At 42.5% G+C, this 18584-nt stretch overlaps 1 protein-coding gene across 3 annotated transcripts in view; it reads right to left on the bottom strand.

Moving 5' to 3' along the window:
- Positions 1–8366: 8366 nt before the first annotated feature.
- LOC311226260 (uncharacterized protein) overlaps positions 8367–18584 on the bottom strand; it is a 49732-nt gene continuing 39514 nt past the window's right edge. For all 3 annotated transcript variants that reach the window (XM_084311660.1, XM_084311661.1, XM_084311662.1), the window contains 7 exons: positions 16430–16525; positions 15043–15138; positions 13721–13816; positions 12576–12677; positions 12054–12159; positions 11431–11547; positions 8367–9474 (listed from right to left, as the gene is read on the bottom strand). In XM_084311660.1, coding sequence (XP_084167786.1) covers positions 9396–9474; positions 11431–11547; positions 12054–12159; positions 12576–12677; positions 13721–13816; positions 15043–15138; positions 16430–16525 — 692 coding nt within the window. In that variant the 3' untranslated portion in view covers positions 8367–9395. The remainder of the gene's footprint in view (positions 9475–11430; positions 11548–12053; positions 12160–12575; positions 12678–13720; positions 13817–15042; positions 15139–16429; positions 16526–18584) is intronic.

The following is an 18584-nucleotide window of genomic DNA, read 5'->3' as shown; positions in this document are numbered from 1 at the left end:
TATTAAAGAATCTAACATTTTTATATGTATTTTCTTTTTATAATATATATAACATATATTATAAATATAAATATATTATAAATATTCTTGTCAATACTATAATTAGATATATTATTAGATATAGATTATTAATTGACAATAATCAGACCTGGAACTAGAAGAATACACTCAGCAGAGTGCAGACCTTCTCCAATCAATTTCCCCACTTTGCTGTTACTTTCACACTCATTTTACTGGGTATTTGAAATGGACTGGATCTGGGGGTCATACGGTTGAATGATCAACTATCAAAATAATATATATATATTTTTTAATATCACAAACAGTACTGTATTTGCAAATCTGGTATGTCATAAATGTATAGATGTAGCAGTACTGTCTATCTGTATGTCATATGATGAATTGAAAATGGGGGACCCTGATGTAAACAAGACGAAAGTCTTTCTCTGGTCTGCATCCCCTTAACAATTGTATGTATTGAGCTCAGTGGCGGACTGGGACACAAATTCAGCCCGGGACATTCAGACGCACCAGCCCACACACCGGCCCACGCACCGGCCCCGAAACCGGCCCACACAACGGCCGTTATGAAACACTTGTCCAGTATTAAACAACCCAAGGCTGTGGCTAAGGAGTCAACATCAGGGAGACCAAATCTACACCCCGCCCCTAGATGTGCACTCGTGCACAGTGCACACACACACACACACACACACACACACACACACACACACACACACATACATATACCGTTACTTTGGCTTTTTACTTTTTAGTAACATCTTAGTGCCTCATTAGCCTAGGGATTAAGGATACATGAAGTATTAACTACACCATAATAATATTGAGGTTTTGATCCATAGAAAGGTCTGTGCTACACAATTTCAGTTAGATTGGATTTATTGTCCTTTAATTTGGCACTCATGACATTAGTTGCTTGCCGTTTAATCAACATCGAAAGACCCCCCACTTCCTCCCAGACACCCATTCCAAGAGTCTCAGTCTCTCTCAGTCTCTCTCAGTCTCTCAGTCTCTCTCTCTCAGTCTCTCTCTCTCTCTCTCTCTCTCTCTCTCTCTCTCTCTCTCTCTCTCTCTCTCTCTCTCTCTCTCTCTCTCTCTCTCTCTCTCTCTCAATAGTGACTCAGTATTAGCAGAGTTGATAGGAAAAGGGAAGTTTTGTCTGGGCTCTGCTGAGAAGTCATGGGTCAAATAGAAGGTGTGGGGGTGACTAGAGAAGATGGGGAAGTTGGTGAGTGGTGACTACTCCCATTTTCAGAATTTGAGGGTTCATTGGAATCTGATTATTCAGAATTCAATGAGGCAGAGAATGCTCTGATTCAGACTGACATCACATCTATATTCTGTATGCTGTTCCAACACTTTGTTGAGGCTTTATTGAATAAAATGTTTGAATACAATGTTTTTATCGCTGCACCATTTCATCCAATAGAGAAAAACATGTTATCTTCACTAGAATTGAAAATAAAGTTGAAATCTGTGCTAGTAGTGATGGACCCAGTAGTGGGGGCAGTAAGGAAGAAGATACAAATATAATAGGGATGTTCGATATTGGCTTTTTTACCGATATCCGATATAGTCCAACACTTAAATTTTCGATACCGATATCAACCGATACCAATATATGCAGGTTTTCCCCCCCAAAAAACGAATAATTTCAGGTAATTAACATTACATATCTCTTGTTGTGGAATTAACACAACATTATGCATACTTTTGACAATAAATAAAATCAGAGTTTGTTCTTACTTGCTTGCCTGGGTAAATAAAGGTTAAATAAATATAAAAAATAAAAATATTAAATTTTTCTTTTTTTGAAAACAGATACCGATAATTTCCAATATCACATTTTAATGCCAATATCGGTAGGCCGATAATATCGGACATCACTAAAATATACACATTATAATACACAATTTGAAAAGTAATGTCATGATCTAGGTGTCTTTTATAAACGTTTTCATTCTACTGGATGAAGCTCAACTTCATCATGGCTGCTTGCCATCTCTCTCTCTCTCTCTCTCTCTCTCTCTCTCTCTGCATTCACACTCACACACGCTACTGGTGGTCATGAGCAGCATCAGCAAACACAGCTGCCCTGTGGCAGACTGACGGAATCATGTCTGCTATTCAGCGCCAACCACCATCAACAACCTTCATAAATACATTCAACATTAATGGAATAGGCTAACTACCAACTTAGCTGTAGCAGTTAGCTGTTATATGCAATCACATTTGTTTAACTACGGGGTAGTAGTTGACCGAGTTGTTAGCTTAAGCTAGTTAGCTGTGGTTATTTACAAACATGTAGATGAGACTAATCATATCGAGAACATGGCTAACAGTTGGGAATTCTAAGGTACATCTTATTTAAGCATGTAAAATGGCAACTAATCAATTCAATCAATTAGATTACCAATATTATATCAACATGAAAATTTGGAAGGGAACATAATAGTATTTTATTTGAGTATTTACTATTATAATATTAGTAGCCGATTAATTTGCAGCCCGTCCTAGGTTCTGATTGGCTCTCTAGGTTAGCACTTTAGCTTCTGATGCTGTGGTGGGCACTAGTCCTAACATTGCTAACTAAACTTTTAGTCAGAGAAAAAACTTCACGAGTCACGACTATTTATGTCCACGTGCTGTAAGGAATCAGGAATACGGAAAGCACATTGTCTTGTAATAGAATGACTGAAATCACTGCAAGAGCTAGTATAGGCTAGCTAGCCCTCATGAACCGGCAGACACCAACAGTAGAATATGCACTAGGCTACTGCACGCACCTGTCATGTTACTGTTGGTTCCTTCCACTTGAACTTCATCATTATTAGCAGCAGCAGCTACTCTAACGAGAGCCCTTCCTCTACTAAACATGTCTGTAATTTTAGAACATTGTTCTGCGTCTTTTACTAGCAATTTTAGTTTTTTTATTCTAGCTTTTTCAGCTCCACCTTTTTTTTTTTTTTTTTCGTTCTCCATTTCTGCGCTTCTAGGCCTACTCGCGGTTGGGAGGAAACGTGAATCTCATTCACTGATGTCTCATGTCTCATTCAAGACAAAAACAAAAGCATGTCTTTCACTTAACACCAAGAAAACAGTGTCTATGATGTTCACAAAGTCACCAGTAGAGGTCACTCACTCTAATGTGTTTCTGGGAGAGGCGGAGCTGGACATTGTACATTAATTCGGGAGCATGTCTATGTTCCCCGGGTCCTATGTTCCCCGGGTCCTATGTTCCCCGGGTTCTATGTTCACCGCTTTGATTGATTGAAATTTTTAGACCACCAGCCCTGATTCCAAACTCTAACCGTAACCAGTTCGAAAGAGGGCCTAAGCTTAACCAGTTCGAAACAAGGCGGACATTCATAATTAATAAAATAATAAAAATTAATAAAAATGTCAATCTATTAATCAATCAAGCAGGGAACATAGGACCCGGGGAACATAGGACCCGGGGAACATAAGGATGATCCCATTAATTCAAGTATCTTGGGGTCACATTGGACTCTACATTGACCTTCAAAAAGTCATGTGAAGAAAGTGACAAACAGTCAAGTTTAACATCGAAAACTTCAGGCAGATCAGGCCCTGCCTGCCAGTTAATGCTGCAAGGATGTTTCTGCATTCAATGATTTTATCACACATCGAGTACTGTTTTATCAACTGGTCTCTTTCATATGTCACTACTCTTACACCAATAGAATTACTCTACAAAAAAGCCATAAAAGTATTTGATAGGAAACCAATTTCATTTCATCACTGTAATGTTTTAGAAAAACATAACATGCAACAAGGTTCTGCATGGACTTGCCCCTCCCCCATTGAATGAGTTCATCCAACAGAAAGCAGACACTGGCATTACCACCAGGGCCATCAGTAGAGGGGACTGTAAGGTGCCTTTTCGGTATACTACCTTTGCAAAAACTGTGTTCTCTGTTAAAGGTGGTAACTACTGGAATAGCCTACCAGTTGTGATTAGAGAGTGCCCTACATACTCCATGTTCAAGACCCATCTTAAACTGCATCTTAAGGCAAACCAGAACTGTGATCATTTTTAATCTGATTTAGTTTATGCAACTTGTTTATTGTTTTATTGCCGGCCCACACAATGGCCCACATACTGGCCCACACACCGGCCCACATACTGGCCCACACACCGGCCCACACACTGGCCCACATTAGTGGCCCACACACCGACTCACACACTGGCCCACACACCGGCCCACACACTGGCCCACATACTGGCCCACACACCGGCCCACACACCGGCCCACATACTGGCCCACACACTGGCCCACACACTGGCCCACATTAGTGGCCCACACACCGACTCACACACCGGCCCACACACTGGCCCACATTAGTGGCCCACACACTGGCCCACACACTGGCCCACATACTGGCCCACACACCGGCCCACATATTGGCCCACACACTGGCCCACACACTGGCCCACACACTGGCCCACACACTGGCCCACATTAGTGGCCCACACACCGGCCCACACACTGGCCCACATACTGGCCCACACACCGGCCCACACACCGGCCCACATACTGGCCCACACACTGGCCCACACACTGGCCCACACACTGGTCCATATTTTTTGGACCAGCCCACTTTGGTTCCGGCCCATCGGGATTCGTCCCGAACGTCCCGATGGCCAGTCCGCCACTGATTGAGCTGTACTGTACTGTACCCATTCTGCAATCTGTTAATAAACTTTTCAATCAATCAATCAATCAATACATGTTGATACCATCAGTAGGACATCACATGACAAGTGAGAACAGTGCCACCATGAGGCTAAATGACTCAAAACTTCACAGGGCAACATCTTCACAGGGCTTCCTGCTATAGTATGATAAAAAAAAATTATAAGTATGTGTTGTCGGCCTAAGCATTCACAAGTAACACACCACTAGGTAAAACCAGGAGGTTTCCATGCGTTTATCCAGAATTCAACTGGATCGGGTGGTCAGACAGTTTGGTCTATTAACTATGTAAATAACACATGTGAAGATGTTGGTCCCTGGATGCCACACAACAGGTTCTACTGTATGTGAATCAGGTGAGCGGCACAGGAGTAGAGAGGGGGAAAAAAGGATTTGCCAAAAAAAATTAAAAATCTAAATGGAAAATCCAGTATGATGGACTTCATAGGCCCTATAGCAAATGTGTAGCCACATCTCTGGGTATATTCTCTGTGACTAGGACTGTAGGACAGGTCAGAAGATACACTCATTTGATGATTGAAAGTTAGAAAGAAGATTGAGGTCATGAATATTCACAGCAAATGTGACTGTACAATGAACGGTTCAGGAGACACACTCGTTTGAAGATTACAGGTTTGGCCTGATGGTGGAGCTACAGGAAAGCTTATTGAGTCATAAACCAAATCACCATTAAACATGGGGGCGTCAGTGGCTCAGCTCAGTAGGTCGAGCAGCTGTCTGGTAATCGGAATTATTTAAAAAAAAATGTACACCCCACACACCTGGGCCTAGGGCTGGGCCTGAATGCTACAGGCTTGGGCCGGGCTGGGCCGACATTTCAGGCCTGTGCAGAGCTCTAGTTCACATGCCTTCGAGCGACATTGTACTTTTGTACTTATTTTATGCCATTATTAAGTCTGCACGTTTACATTACACTACTTTTATTGTCTTTTATACCTATTCTTATGTCTGCAATTTATGCATTGTTTTTTTTTATTCTGTCAATCTGTGTGCTGATTTTATGCCTATGTTCATTTTATATTATATAGATAGTTATTAATATTTATTATTGTTATATTGTAGAAATGTGTGCATTGAAATGTCTGTAAAGTCTCAACGACATTGAAAATGAGGGTGACCTCAATTGTCTTTTCGATTATAGATAAAGGTTGATGATGACCTCTGATGTCATTATTTCCTGTAGCTGAACTTTGTGATGTGAAAATGTGCATCACAACAAATATATCACTAATAGGAGGAAAAGTCATCATCATCATCACTGCTAGTTGACGTTGCCTATTATAGTACATTCAAATTACTTCATATGCAAACTACCAACTGTACAGTTCCAATTCTGAAATATGTTGTCAGATACGTTTATATCTATCCCTCCAATTGATTCCAATGGAATTAATTTGGTTAAATCTAAGATAATGACAAATTACAATACATACCTACACTACGCAATAGCTCTTCACCACAAATGAGGCACAACTTTCTGTTTTGGAATGTACCAATTATGGCGCAGGGAACTTCCTACCTTGCAATGAAAGAATGTTGATATTCGGTAGAATGAGCATTGAGACTCTCTTGAAATGCTTGCATTCAGAAAAAATACCAGAAATTGCTGTTAATTTCACTTGCTAGGAAACAATCAACTACAGAAAGTAGCTAGCTACAAACCTGTCACCGTACAGAAAGTGGCTAGCTACTTACCTGTCACCGTACAGAAAGTGGCTAGCTACTTACCTGTCACCGTACACTCGTACAGAAAGTGGCTATAGCTACTTACCTGTCAAAGTATAGACCTGGGGAGTCATGTGATGGTTCTAAGACCCGCCTGGTTCTGGACTAACTCTTGCCTGTGGTCTTTACCATAGGAGATTCTCGTGGTAGCTAGGTTTATATGGCTCCACGTATTCAATTGGTCTGACTCTTGATGGGAGCAGAGTTTAGCATAATTAAATGAGATCTGCATTTTTGAAAAGACAAGAAAGAAGTAATAGACCACTGCACTCCACTTCCGCGTTACATTGAAATCAGGGAGGAAATAGCGGGGGGAGCAAATGAATGAATGTGGATGAGAGCCTTGATGTAAGTGGTTGCAGCTACGGCTGTGTGGGACATGATCCAATAGACTTTTATGCGCCTGAATCTCCTGAACACGGCGCGACCAATTCCAAATCGATCAGAACTAAATCGGCCGAGCTAAAGTCCCTTTTTCAGCACCTACTCCCCATACGCATGCGCAGATTGCCAACGGAGTCTGAACGGTGCGCGATGCGGCGCGAATGAATGTTGAATGTTCCATCAGAGGGGCGAGCTCCGGTGGCCAGTGTCCTTTCAGCCGAACAGGATAATGGAAAAATGATCCCACTCAATGGCCAGACGCGTCTTATGGCGACATCTACAATTACCTCATTGAGTCTCCAGGTTGACTAATGTTTATATTTAAGTGCAGTGGTCTATAGCCGCTCACACTACCACCACAAGCTCCCGATAGGGCTGACCCCGACTAGTCGAATAATCGACTAATCGATCGAAAGGAGCCGTAGTCAACTGCCAACCTCTTAGTCTAATGCAAAAAAAATATATAATAATAATAATAATAATATATATATCATTCTTTTTTTTAAATCATTCTTTCCAAAAGCAAATACGCCTAGAAGCGTGGCTAACACTAATGGCGCGCATACCAGCGAGGCTAACTGCCTAAGAAAACGGGCAGAGGCACTGAAAGAGGATTTCACCCGTCTAATGAACACACTAGACAAATATCAAGATGTATCCATCAGTGGACCAATTGCATGCTTTCGCAGAGGACAAGAATATAATATAATTTTTCTTCCCCCGTCCCCCCGTCCCGTCCCGACTAAGGATTTGGCCAAAATTTGGCGATAGTTGACTAGTAATCGACCCCCCCCCCCCCCCCCCCCTGCTAGTCGACAAATTCTGGCAAATTTTGGCCAATCAAAGTCGACTATACAAATCCTTAGTCGGGGACAGGCCTACTACACGTCCATGTTTAGCTGTTCTCTTCTGCAGACCCAGACGTCCTCTAAAGTACAGTATGTGGCCAGAAGTGCTCCTGTACTAATCACTGAAAGATGAATAGCCACGTAACAGAGGTTTCTGTTATTATTGTGTGTGTGATTATGTAATAATCTTACACAAGGGTGTCTTACTACCACATCCACACCATACATGGACATAAGGAATGGATGCCAGATATAGACCACATAGATATATGTCACTGGCAGTTTTACAGTTTTACACAGTATATACTGAGTAAAACTATTTGACAGATTGTTCTTCAGGTTGTTTTAAAAAGGCATGAAAAAATGACTAGATTTTGTGCAGTAGCCAGTATAAAATGATTCAGATTCAGAACCAAACTGACTTGGAACATTTTCACCCCAAGAGACACAAAGCGCTGTGCTTAGACTGCCTCCATGTGGTGTCAGTTAGTTTACAACCTGGAAATATGACGTTGGATAAACAGACAGTGGAAGTCTCTGAACCCATTGATTTCCACCAGCATTGCTAATTAATTCTACTTCCAATATCTCAAAACATACAGTATGTACCAGTGCCTTTTGGATGGATGGATACAGAAACCACTCTATGTAAGATACAACAAAAAAAATCTTGCATTTATTCATAACTTTCAGCTGCCATACACATACATTACAAACAATACAGTGAATTCGTGGAACATTTCACTCTTGGGGGATATTGCTCACAAAATGTAAACGACCAGGCCAAACATTATTAACACTTGGTCTATTTCATACCACTTTTTTTTAGATTTATTAAAAAGCCTTTATAGTACAGTTTCTAAAGTCTCTTCAACATTAGGCGTCTGCCTTATCTGCCCATTGAGTGAGAGGTCATGGTGGGGGTACTGTGTGATGCCATTAGTCACAAAGAAAAGGACATTGACCTCTCAAGATGTATTCTCAGAGGAGAGAGATGACAGTGTTGCAGTGTAGCCATGGGGTTGGACTCTGTGACTGTGTTGGAGTATAGCCATGGGGTTGGACTCTATGACTGTGTTGGAGTATAGCCAGGGGGTTGGACTCTGTGACTGTGTTGGAGTATAGCCATGTGGTTGGACTCTGTGACTGTGTTGGAGTATAGCCATGGGGTTGGACTCTGTGACTGTGTTGGAGTATAGCCATGGGGTTGGACTCTGTGACTGTGTTGGAGTGTAGCCATGGGGTTGGACTCTGTGGCTGTGTTGGAGTATAGCCATGGGGTTGGACTCTGTGACTGTGTTGGAGTATAGCCATGGGGTTGGACTCTGTGACTGTGTTGGAGTATAGCCATGGGGTTGGACTCTGTGGCTGTGTTGGAGTATAGCCATGGGGTTGGACTCTGTGGCTGTGTTGGAGTATAGCCATGGGGTTGGACTCTGTGACTGTGTTGGAGTATAGCCATGGGGTTGGACTCTGTGGCTGTGTTGGAGTGTAGCCATGGGGTTGGACTCTGTGGCTGTGTTGGAGTATAGCCAGGGGGTTGGACTCTGTGGCTGTGTTGGAGTATAGCCAGGGGGTTGGACTCTGTGACTGTGTTGGAGTGTAGCCAGGGGGTTGGACTCTGTGGACTGTCAGGCGGACATATCCGTCTTTTGCAGCGTATGTCTGTTAACTACATTCACCTCCCTTTCTTCCCTGGACACTGGATCCTGTAGCCCACCCTGTAGGCCTGTAGGTAAACACGCGCCTGGTTTATCCTGCGGAAACACACAACAGAAGCAGTATTAGTGTGTGTGTGTGTGTGTGTGTGTGTGTGTGTGTGTGTGTGTGTGTGTGTGTGTATGTGTGTGTGTGTGTGTGTGTGTGTCCTGACGTTGTGGCGGTTAATGAGAATGGTAGAGAGGTGTTTATCTAGAGCAGGGGTGGCCAACCCGCAGCTCTTTGCCCGCCAATGTGTGGCTCCTCCTCCCTCCATAAAAAAATTATATATATATATATATAATATTATTCATTATTCATTCCATAAGACGTAGAATAAACATTTACAGATTTTCTTTTTTAAATGGTTCATTTGCATGTTCTTGGTATCTGATTCTAGGGACATCTATGGATCTCAGGGAATGTATTCCCAGTGTCATAAATATTGTTACTAGGCTTGAGTCAATTGCAATGAACCAAAGGAGAATATCAATTAAATTATATATATATTTTTTTATCTTTGACTGTGAATAACACGATGCTAAAATTGACCAGACCTGAAAAATCTAAGCAAATTAATAAAGGGAAGATTATTAAACAGGTTTTGTAGATACAGTACTGAATTTTGCCATCTGGACACATGCAATTTGAAATATGATAGAATATCAGGCCTATAAATTACCTTATTATGGCCAAGTTGCACATCTATGGATCGGGCCAAATCTCCCCTTTCCAATGGCAGAATTCAATCTGGATTTAGTATCACCAGGCGTGATTCACAAGTACAGTTACTTTTTTATAATGTAAATTTCTCCAAAATGTTTCATCAGATTGCAACGCCGTTTTTTGTTAGACGTTCACAGAAAGGTAGAGAAACTAACTGTGTTCTGTATTATGGTAATAACGTTCAGGTTTGTGGGAGATAATCCCGAAAAATAAGAGAAATAAAAAAGTTTATCCAAAAGTCAGATGATTGACAGGGGCTGGCGTGAGCTGGGTAGGGTAGTTTTTCGAAATTCGAAAGTCCATCAAAAGCCCTGGGTCTCTTCCTTCAAAAGACTACACTCACTTTTGGCTGCGCCACTTCCTCCCGTCAATATGCGCCGGTTTCCGACTCAATGCCCTAAGATTTCTATAATCTTATATTTCACTAATAACAGTTACAATCATTGGTAAACAAATGTAATGCTGAAAATATACACTTTGACTGCTGTTTTGACAGGGTTAGGGTCTTTACTCTTGGCTACATTTGAAAAGAAAACACAACATTAACTCATACATTCTGTAGAGATGGATTTATGGCCTGATGTCATTTGCGGTCCAGTACCGGACCGCTCAGGCTTAAGAGGTTAACCCTGTGAGGCCCAAATAAAAAAGACATTAGCAACATCAGAGGCCAGAGGGTGGGACCTATAAACACATGAAGGGTGCCGTGACTGAAAAAAAGGTTGAGAAACGCTGGTATATGGTGTGGCTCTTTGTGGTACCACAGTAATTTTTTTGGCTCTTATAGTCTCTGACTGGTTGGCCACCCCTGTTCTAGAGGTTGGCTGTACCTTCGACCACAGCCTGGAGGAAGCCGTTTAACCAAGTTGCTGAAATATCTCACAACTAGGCTACAAGTGTCAACTTTTAGTTAAAATTTTTGGCAGCCTGGGTCATGTTCACAAGCTGGTGGTTAGGGGCCTTCAGAAGGCCCACATCTCCAAGAGAAAGGCTAAACAGTTCGCAAGGTATTGCTCTATATCTGCTATTATTGGTAACCGCTCTATTTGGAGACGGCGCTGCTTTTTGTACCCATAAGTAGATAGTTTTACGGAAATGCTATTGTATCTGTTAACCCACATTTGAAACATCCTCTGTGTCAATATTGTATGTGTGACTCCCAATGAGCTGATTGCACTGTTAATGTTTATGTCCTTAATGTACTTTGTATTTATGTGGACATAAATAAAGCATCTAAAATGTGTGTGTTCTATCCCTCTATGTGTATTTGTGTCAGTGTGTATAAGTACCTGTATTTAGTGCAGAGCTGAATTCCCAACGGTCCGCAGCGGTCAACATAACTCTCCCGGACCCCCTTTCTCACAGACCGGGCCATACTGACCACTGTAGTGACTACAGGGCAGGTCCTAGCATAGACATAGAGAACACACACATACACACACACACACACACACAGAACAACAACAACAATAACATAAGAGGCAGGCAGATGAGAGTTAGACACCAGTAGTTTCATACGACTAATATGTATTGACAACACAAAAACAAGGACTGAAAATGTGGAGACAATCTGGTTGAAAAGGTAGAGTAGCGTTGAGTGAGGCAAAGGTCAAAGGTTGTTGTTAAGGTAGACCAGCGTTGAGTGACTTTATGGAGGCAAAGGTCAAAGGTTGTTGTTAAGGTAGACCAGCGTTGAGTGACTTTATGGAGGCAAAGGTCAAAGGTTGTTGTTAAGGTAGACTAGCGTTGAGTGACTTTATGGAGGCAAAGGTCAAAGGTTGTTGTTAAGGTAGACTAGCGTTGAGTGGCTTTATGGAGGCAAAGGTCAAAGGTTGTTGTTAAGGTAGACTAGCGTTGAGTGGCTTTATGGAGGCAAAGGTCAAAGGTTGTTGTTGTTGTTGTTGATACTTACAGTCTCTCACAGCGTAAACCAGCTGTTCCCTCTGGACAGGAGCATGTGTTGTGAGGACTACAGGTGGCTCCATGTTGACAAGGAGGCACACAGGGAGTGGTGATCGCTACAGACACAGAACAAACATGCTATTAAAATACACACACACACACACACACACACACACACACACACACACACACACACACACACACACACACACACACACACACACACACACACACACACACACACACAGGGAGTGGTGACGGCTACAGACACAGAACAAACATGCTATTAAAATACACACACACACACACACACACACACACACACACACACACACACACACACACACACACACACACACACACACACACACACACACACACACACACACACACACACACACACACACACACACACACACACACACACACACACACACACACACACACTGTGTTGACAGGGGAACACACAGACACACACACTTAAAATACACACACCTGTCACATTGCATATGTACTGTTCTCTCTCTCTCACCTATTTCACAGAGACGTCCAGTGAATCCAGTGGCACACTTGCATCTGTTGAAGCCGACACACACCGCTCCGTTCTGACAGGCTTTCTGGCAGCGAACAGGCTCTAAACAAGATGGAGGGGAAAGACATACATTGACTCAGTAGAACCCACTATTATGACTCGGTAGAACTCGGTAGAACCCACTATTATGACTCGGTAGAATCCACTATTATGACTCGGTAGAACCCACTATTATGACTCGGTAGAACCCACTATTATGACTCGGTAGAACCCACTATTAATCCACTTCAAACTCCTGCTCCTCACCTACAAGTCCCTCCATGCCCTCGCCCCCCGATACTTGTCTGATCTCCTCCACCAGCACACTCCATCCCGGAACCTACGATCCTCTGATCTAGGTCTCCTCTCCATCCCTCGCACCAGGTTACGGACTTTCGGGGACAGAGCCTTCAGCGTGGCGTCCCCTACCCTCTGGAACTCTCTCCCCCCCCCGAAATCCGCAACGCCCCAACCCAGGACACCTTCAAAACTGCTCTAAAAACACACCTCTTCACCAAGGCTTTTCCCCATCAGTTACCGGTAGTTTAGATTAGATTAGGTCCATTATCCATTATCCCTTACCTTCCCTCATCCCCTTTTCCCCCCCTATTTCCCTAGCCCTATTTTTTGTCCTGATTGTGAAGCGACCTTGCGCTATATAAATTTGATCTATTATTATTATTATTATTATTATTATTATTATTATTATTATTATTATTATTATTATTATTATTATTATTATTATTATTATTATTATTATTACTCAGTAGAACCCATTATCATTATCAACCTTTATTTATTCTCGAAAAGACAATTGAGGTCACCCTCATTTTCAATGTCGTCGAGACACAGACATTTCAATGCACACATTTCTACAATATAACAATAATAAATATTAATAACTATCTATATAGTACTCTCTTCACACATGGACCGCAGTCCAGAGTGCACCACAGCAATTAGTATAAAATGGACAAATCAGCACACAAATTGACAAAATAAAAGAAATGTATGCATAAATTGCAGACATAAGAATCGGTATAAAAGACAATAAAAGTAGTGCAAATTATGACATTGGAGGCATACAACACTACAGCGTGTCTCACCTATCTGGCAGCGGGCTCCCTGCCAGCCTCCAACACAGGTGCACTTGTTGACGTCCACACATCTCCCTTCGTTCTGACAGGCAGGCGTGCAGAGAGCTGGAAAACACATTAAGACACACTTCCCTCTGTGAACATCTGGATCTAACATCATGAACGTCTCAGTTATTCCTCCCGGTACGATTCATATCAGGTATGTAGTGAGAACCATGTTCTGAATTGATTGATTGAAAACTTTAATTAACAGATTGCAGAATGGGTACAGTAATGCAGACCAGAGAAAGACTTTCGTCTTGTTTACATCAGGGTCCCCCATTTTCAATTCATGACATTTATGACATACACAACATACAGATATACAGATATAAAAATCTAATCTAATCATCTAATCTAATCATGACATTTATGACATACATGACATACAGATATACAGTACTGTTACATTTGTGACATACAAGATATGCAAATATACAGTACTGTTAAACAGAGATCCTAACAGTAAATATATACATACGAGGGGGAGGGAAATGTACATTAGGAGGGGGTGGGTGGGTGAGCGGTAGTTCGGACATTTACGGGGGCCAGTTTCGAATTGGAGCCTCCCGTAGGTGCTCTTTGAGAGCGGTTTTGAAGGTGGGTAGGGATTCAAATCTTTTTACGGCTGTGGGTAGGGCGTTCCACATTGATGTGACATAATTGCAAAACGTGTTAAGTCCCTTGTTTGAGCCGAATCTGGGTTGCACATGATTTGTGGAGCTCCCTCTGGTGTTGTGGTCGTGGTATTCACTGACCTTTGGGAAGTATTTTGACATGTACATGGGTACCTTAGTGGTGTAGTGTATCTTGTAGACCAAGATCTCACTGTCGTTACCGATTCTGAGTTCTAAACCTTTAAGTATTGACTGATTACAGAGTAACGAACGACCCAATCCAGTTTTGTTGGTACAGAGACGGCCAATAGTTTGTGGTTTTTGGACAAAGATTATTTTGATATAATCCATTGATGAGCTGGTTGGCACCTTGCATGGTCGCCTCCGCCGTTGGTGTGTGAATGTGTGAGTGAATGGGTGAATGTGAGGAACAAAACATTTTAAAGCACTTTGGATAAAAGCGCTATATAAAATGCACCATTTATCATTTGACCATTTACAGTAGCACCTTTCTTTGTGTTAAAAACTTACAAAATCAAGTGGATTGTCTTTGATTTCTGACATGTTACACACTCCACCATCAGCTTTTAGTATTTGGTAAATGTTAGCCTGGTATCGGCCTGGTATCAGATATTCATTATGCTGAGTGGACAAAGAGGTGTTGCTAGTACTCACGCGAGAGGCACTGGCGGCCGGTGTAATCTGAGGGACACTGGCAGGTGCCGGGCCCCACACAGCGGCCACCGTTAGCGCAGGGCAACTCACACACCGCTGAGGAAGAGGGATGCGGTGAAAGGCAAAACGACAGAGGAATAAACACAAGAGAAGACGAGAAATGAAACAATGGGCAGAGGCAAAGCAGGGGTTACCAGTTTTTTACAGCAGCAGGTGACCTCTAAGCTGACCCGCCAGATGGTCTGTTACACAAATTGTTTGGAATAGGGGCGGCACTTAAAAGACTGCTTGGCAGATGATTGGACCAGAACCACGCCCGTAGCTGCCAGTAGGTCCTCAAAGGACCTGGATTGGTCCAAACCACTGTGGTGTGAGTAACATGAAGCCTGACAAGGTGGATTCTCTTGTGAAGTCAGATGCTGTGCAAGGTTAGGTGACTATTATTATTATTATTATTATTATTATTATTATTATTATTATTATTATTATTATTATTATTATTATTATTATTATTATTATTATTATTATTATTATTACTATTATGATTAGAAGCCCCCTATGACCCAGAGTTTAAAACAACATTTTTAAAATGTTGTTCATATTGTATAAATTACACATCACTCAACAGAGTGTATAAACAATGTTCCGTTCAACAGAGGAGCTCAACCCAGCTGTTGATGAAGACTCAGTATAGACTAGTACAGGTGGCCCAACAGTGGCTCCTGTGCAGTCCAAAAGCCATTGGCAGTGATTTTTAATCTCCAAATGACCAATCACATTAGTACAGTAATTTTAGTTTGATTAGGAGTTTTTCTGGCGACCCTGCATGGGATCCAGCCCTCAGAGACACAGGAGAGCCTGTGGTAGAGAGACCAGGGAAGACACTGAAGAGACGGTGAAAAGGAGAGAGAATAACAGATGAGTAACTGTATGGCATGTGTATCAGCCAACATGGGTAAATGCTCCTTTAAGTACAGTGGAGCTTTGAACTGGAACAAACTTCCCTCGACCATTAAGAGCATCAGCAGGCAATCTCGCTCTTAGAAAATGTTGCAGTATAGCATATTGTATTTTATCTCTGGTAGCTATATTTATTTTATTTATGCAAATGCAAATTGTTTAGTTCTTAAGATGATTTCCACATTGTACCTATGTCTGTTCTTTGTGATACTGTGTGTCTCGACGACAGTGAAAATGAGGGTGACCTCAATTGTCCTTTCGAGAATAAATAAAGGTTTGAATGAATTGAATGAATGTCATGTTTGTGCCAGACCAAGGACCACAATGGAAACAAGTCTCTCAAATCAAATCAAATATCTGACAGATGTTTAGGGCGCTTGGTGCCTACTGTACGTGTCAACAGCATGTAGTGTGACAGCCGGTGTACCTGTGTGACAGCCTGACCCCGTCCAGCCGGGCCGACACAGACACATGTTCCAACGCATACAGGTTCCCCCATGGGCGCAGCGCGGGGAGCACATGGCTGTAACACACATCCAACACGTAACGTTAGTCTAGCTTATTGTAATGTAACACACATCCAACACGTAACGTTAGTCTAGCTTATTGTAATGTAACACACATCCAACACGTAACGTTAGTCTAGCTTATTGTAATGTCACACACATCCAACACGTAACGTTAGTCTAGCTTATTGTAATGTAACACACATCCAACACGTAACGTTAGTGTTACAAAGGATCAGATTAAACCGAATATATATATTTATTTATTGATATATATTGCATAGTATTTGTATATCGTTTGATATCCCTTGTATATTCCTTGTACATATACACGGAATATCCCTTTAGCCCAGACCATAATATTTCATTCTCCTATTGGACAGCGGTCCACAGGCGCCAGAGCCGTGCCTCCGGAGTCAGGTTCAAAGTCACCGTCAAGACATGTCTGTGCATGCCCGGCCTTGCCCAGGGATACGAGACAGAAATGTCGTTGGCACTAGTTTGTTCACCGTGCATATAAATATGGCGCAGGTGAATACAGAAGCACTTAGTCTTACTTAGTCAGAAGTCAAGAGTTACCCAATAAGTTGAAGCCTCACCCACGATACTCCGTGCGGTGAAGTATGGCCTGTTTGGCCCCAGAATAGAGCATTGAGACCACGTGCGAATTAATAACTGAATTGTCAGAGTTTGGCGCTATACCGTCGAGTGCGACATATTTCTATTAAGTCAGTAATAGTCTATTTGTGTATAGTGTATCGTGCGGCTAAAGTTCTACAGTGACCAGCATCGCCAACGCTTCCTCGTATTAGCTAGAGTTCTTATCCAGGCTGGGCTGCTTTCATGGCGCTTTCACCCGAGGAGACCTAGACGAGAACCGTGTGGACATGTACACTGGATTAATCTACCCGACGACTACATAGCCCTTTGCGGCTGGATTATATTTGTTTTGGTCCTGTGATTTATGGAGCGGAGAATCACAGACGCTTACACATGTTGGATTTACCCCGCGAGGAGCCAAGTCGAGTCGGCGCCTCAGAGAGCCTGAGGCCGGCTAGCTTTCTTCACTGTGGAGCTACAGTCTACGGAGAACAGCTGTATTCGTCTGTGGATCAAGAGGCTATTGCACCGTCTCCTGTACTTGGAGTCTCCTTAGCCATCGTTGACCAGACTCTCTACTACCGACAGATCCTCTACCCCTGCTGGCTTACAACCAGGGGGACCCTTCCAGTATCTCCCGCTATATATTACTAGTGTACCATAGATATAATTCCCTAAGATTCAGGTTGTATAATTACCTCCTGCGTAACCAGAGAATGGACATTCATTGTTGATTTGCCTACGCACATTCCTTTGCCTTACAAGTGCATTCAAAGTATAATAGAGAAGTATTATGTACCTTTTGCTGCAATAAATACTTAAAGACAACTTTGTGTAGAACCGGTTCGTTGTGGGAAGTGTTCATTATATTTAGATATCATGTACTGTATGGCCAGTAATTAAAGTACATAAAGCGGTAGTGGTTTAATGATACCATACTTATCAATACAGTCAGGGAATTGTACCCCTCAGTTACAATTGGTCCTTCGAGCCGGAGGGTAACTAGCGTAATATTAATATAGTGGTATTAATATTGACATGGCCTATGATGAACACTCCACAAAACGGTTCTCCTAAAGTAGATCGCCCGCAGCGTAGACGGCAGACACCTCAGTACTTAGAGGATTACGTTGCCAATATACTACCTAGCCTTCTACAGACGGTAAACGCGGAAAAAGTAGATAGTAAAATTATGTCCGACCCTATCGACCAGGCTACCCCGCCAATAGAGGCCCTAGTGGGTTCTAACGTAACTGACCAAGCTCACGGTAGGGACCAGGAGGGACCTGACACGACTTTACCCCCCGCCAAGACCGAAGAAGTAGTCCCCGGAGAGCTCCAGGATAAAGACAGCTCTCCAGGGATGGAACTCTACCCGCTACAAGAAGAGGAGAGCACCCCGGAGATGGATCTCCAGGACTCGCCACAGGAGAACAGATCTCCAACGAGTACTGCCAGGAGCGGATCACCTCAACC

The sequence above is a fragment of the Notolepis coatsorum genome (genome assembly GCF_963971535.1).
Source record: "Notolepis coatsorum genome assembly, chromosome: 3".
Taxonomy (NCBI): Eukaryota; Metazoa; Chordata; class Actinopteri; order Aulopiformes; family Paralepididae; genus Notolepis; species Notolepis coatsorum.
The sequence above is the reverse complement of the archived record's forward strand: the minus strand, read 5'-3'. Positions and strand labels throughout refer to the sequence as shown.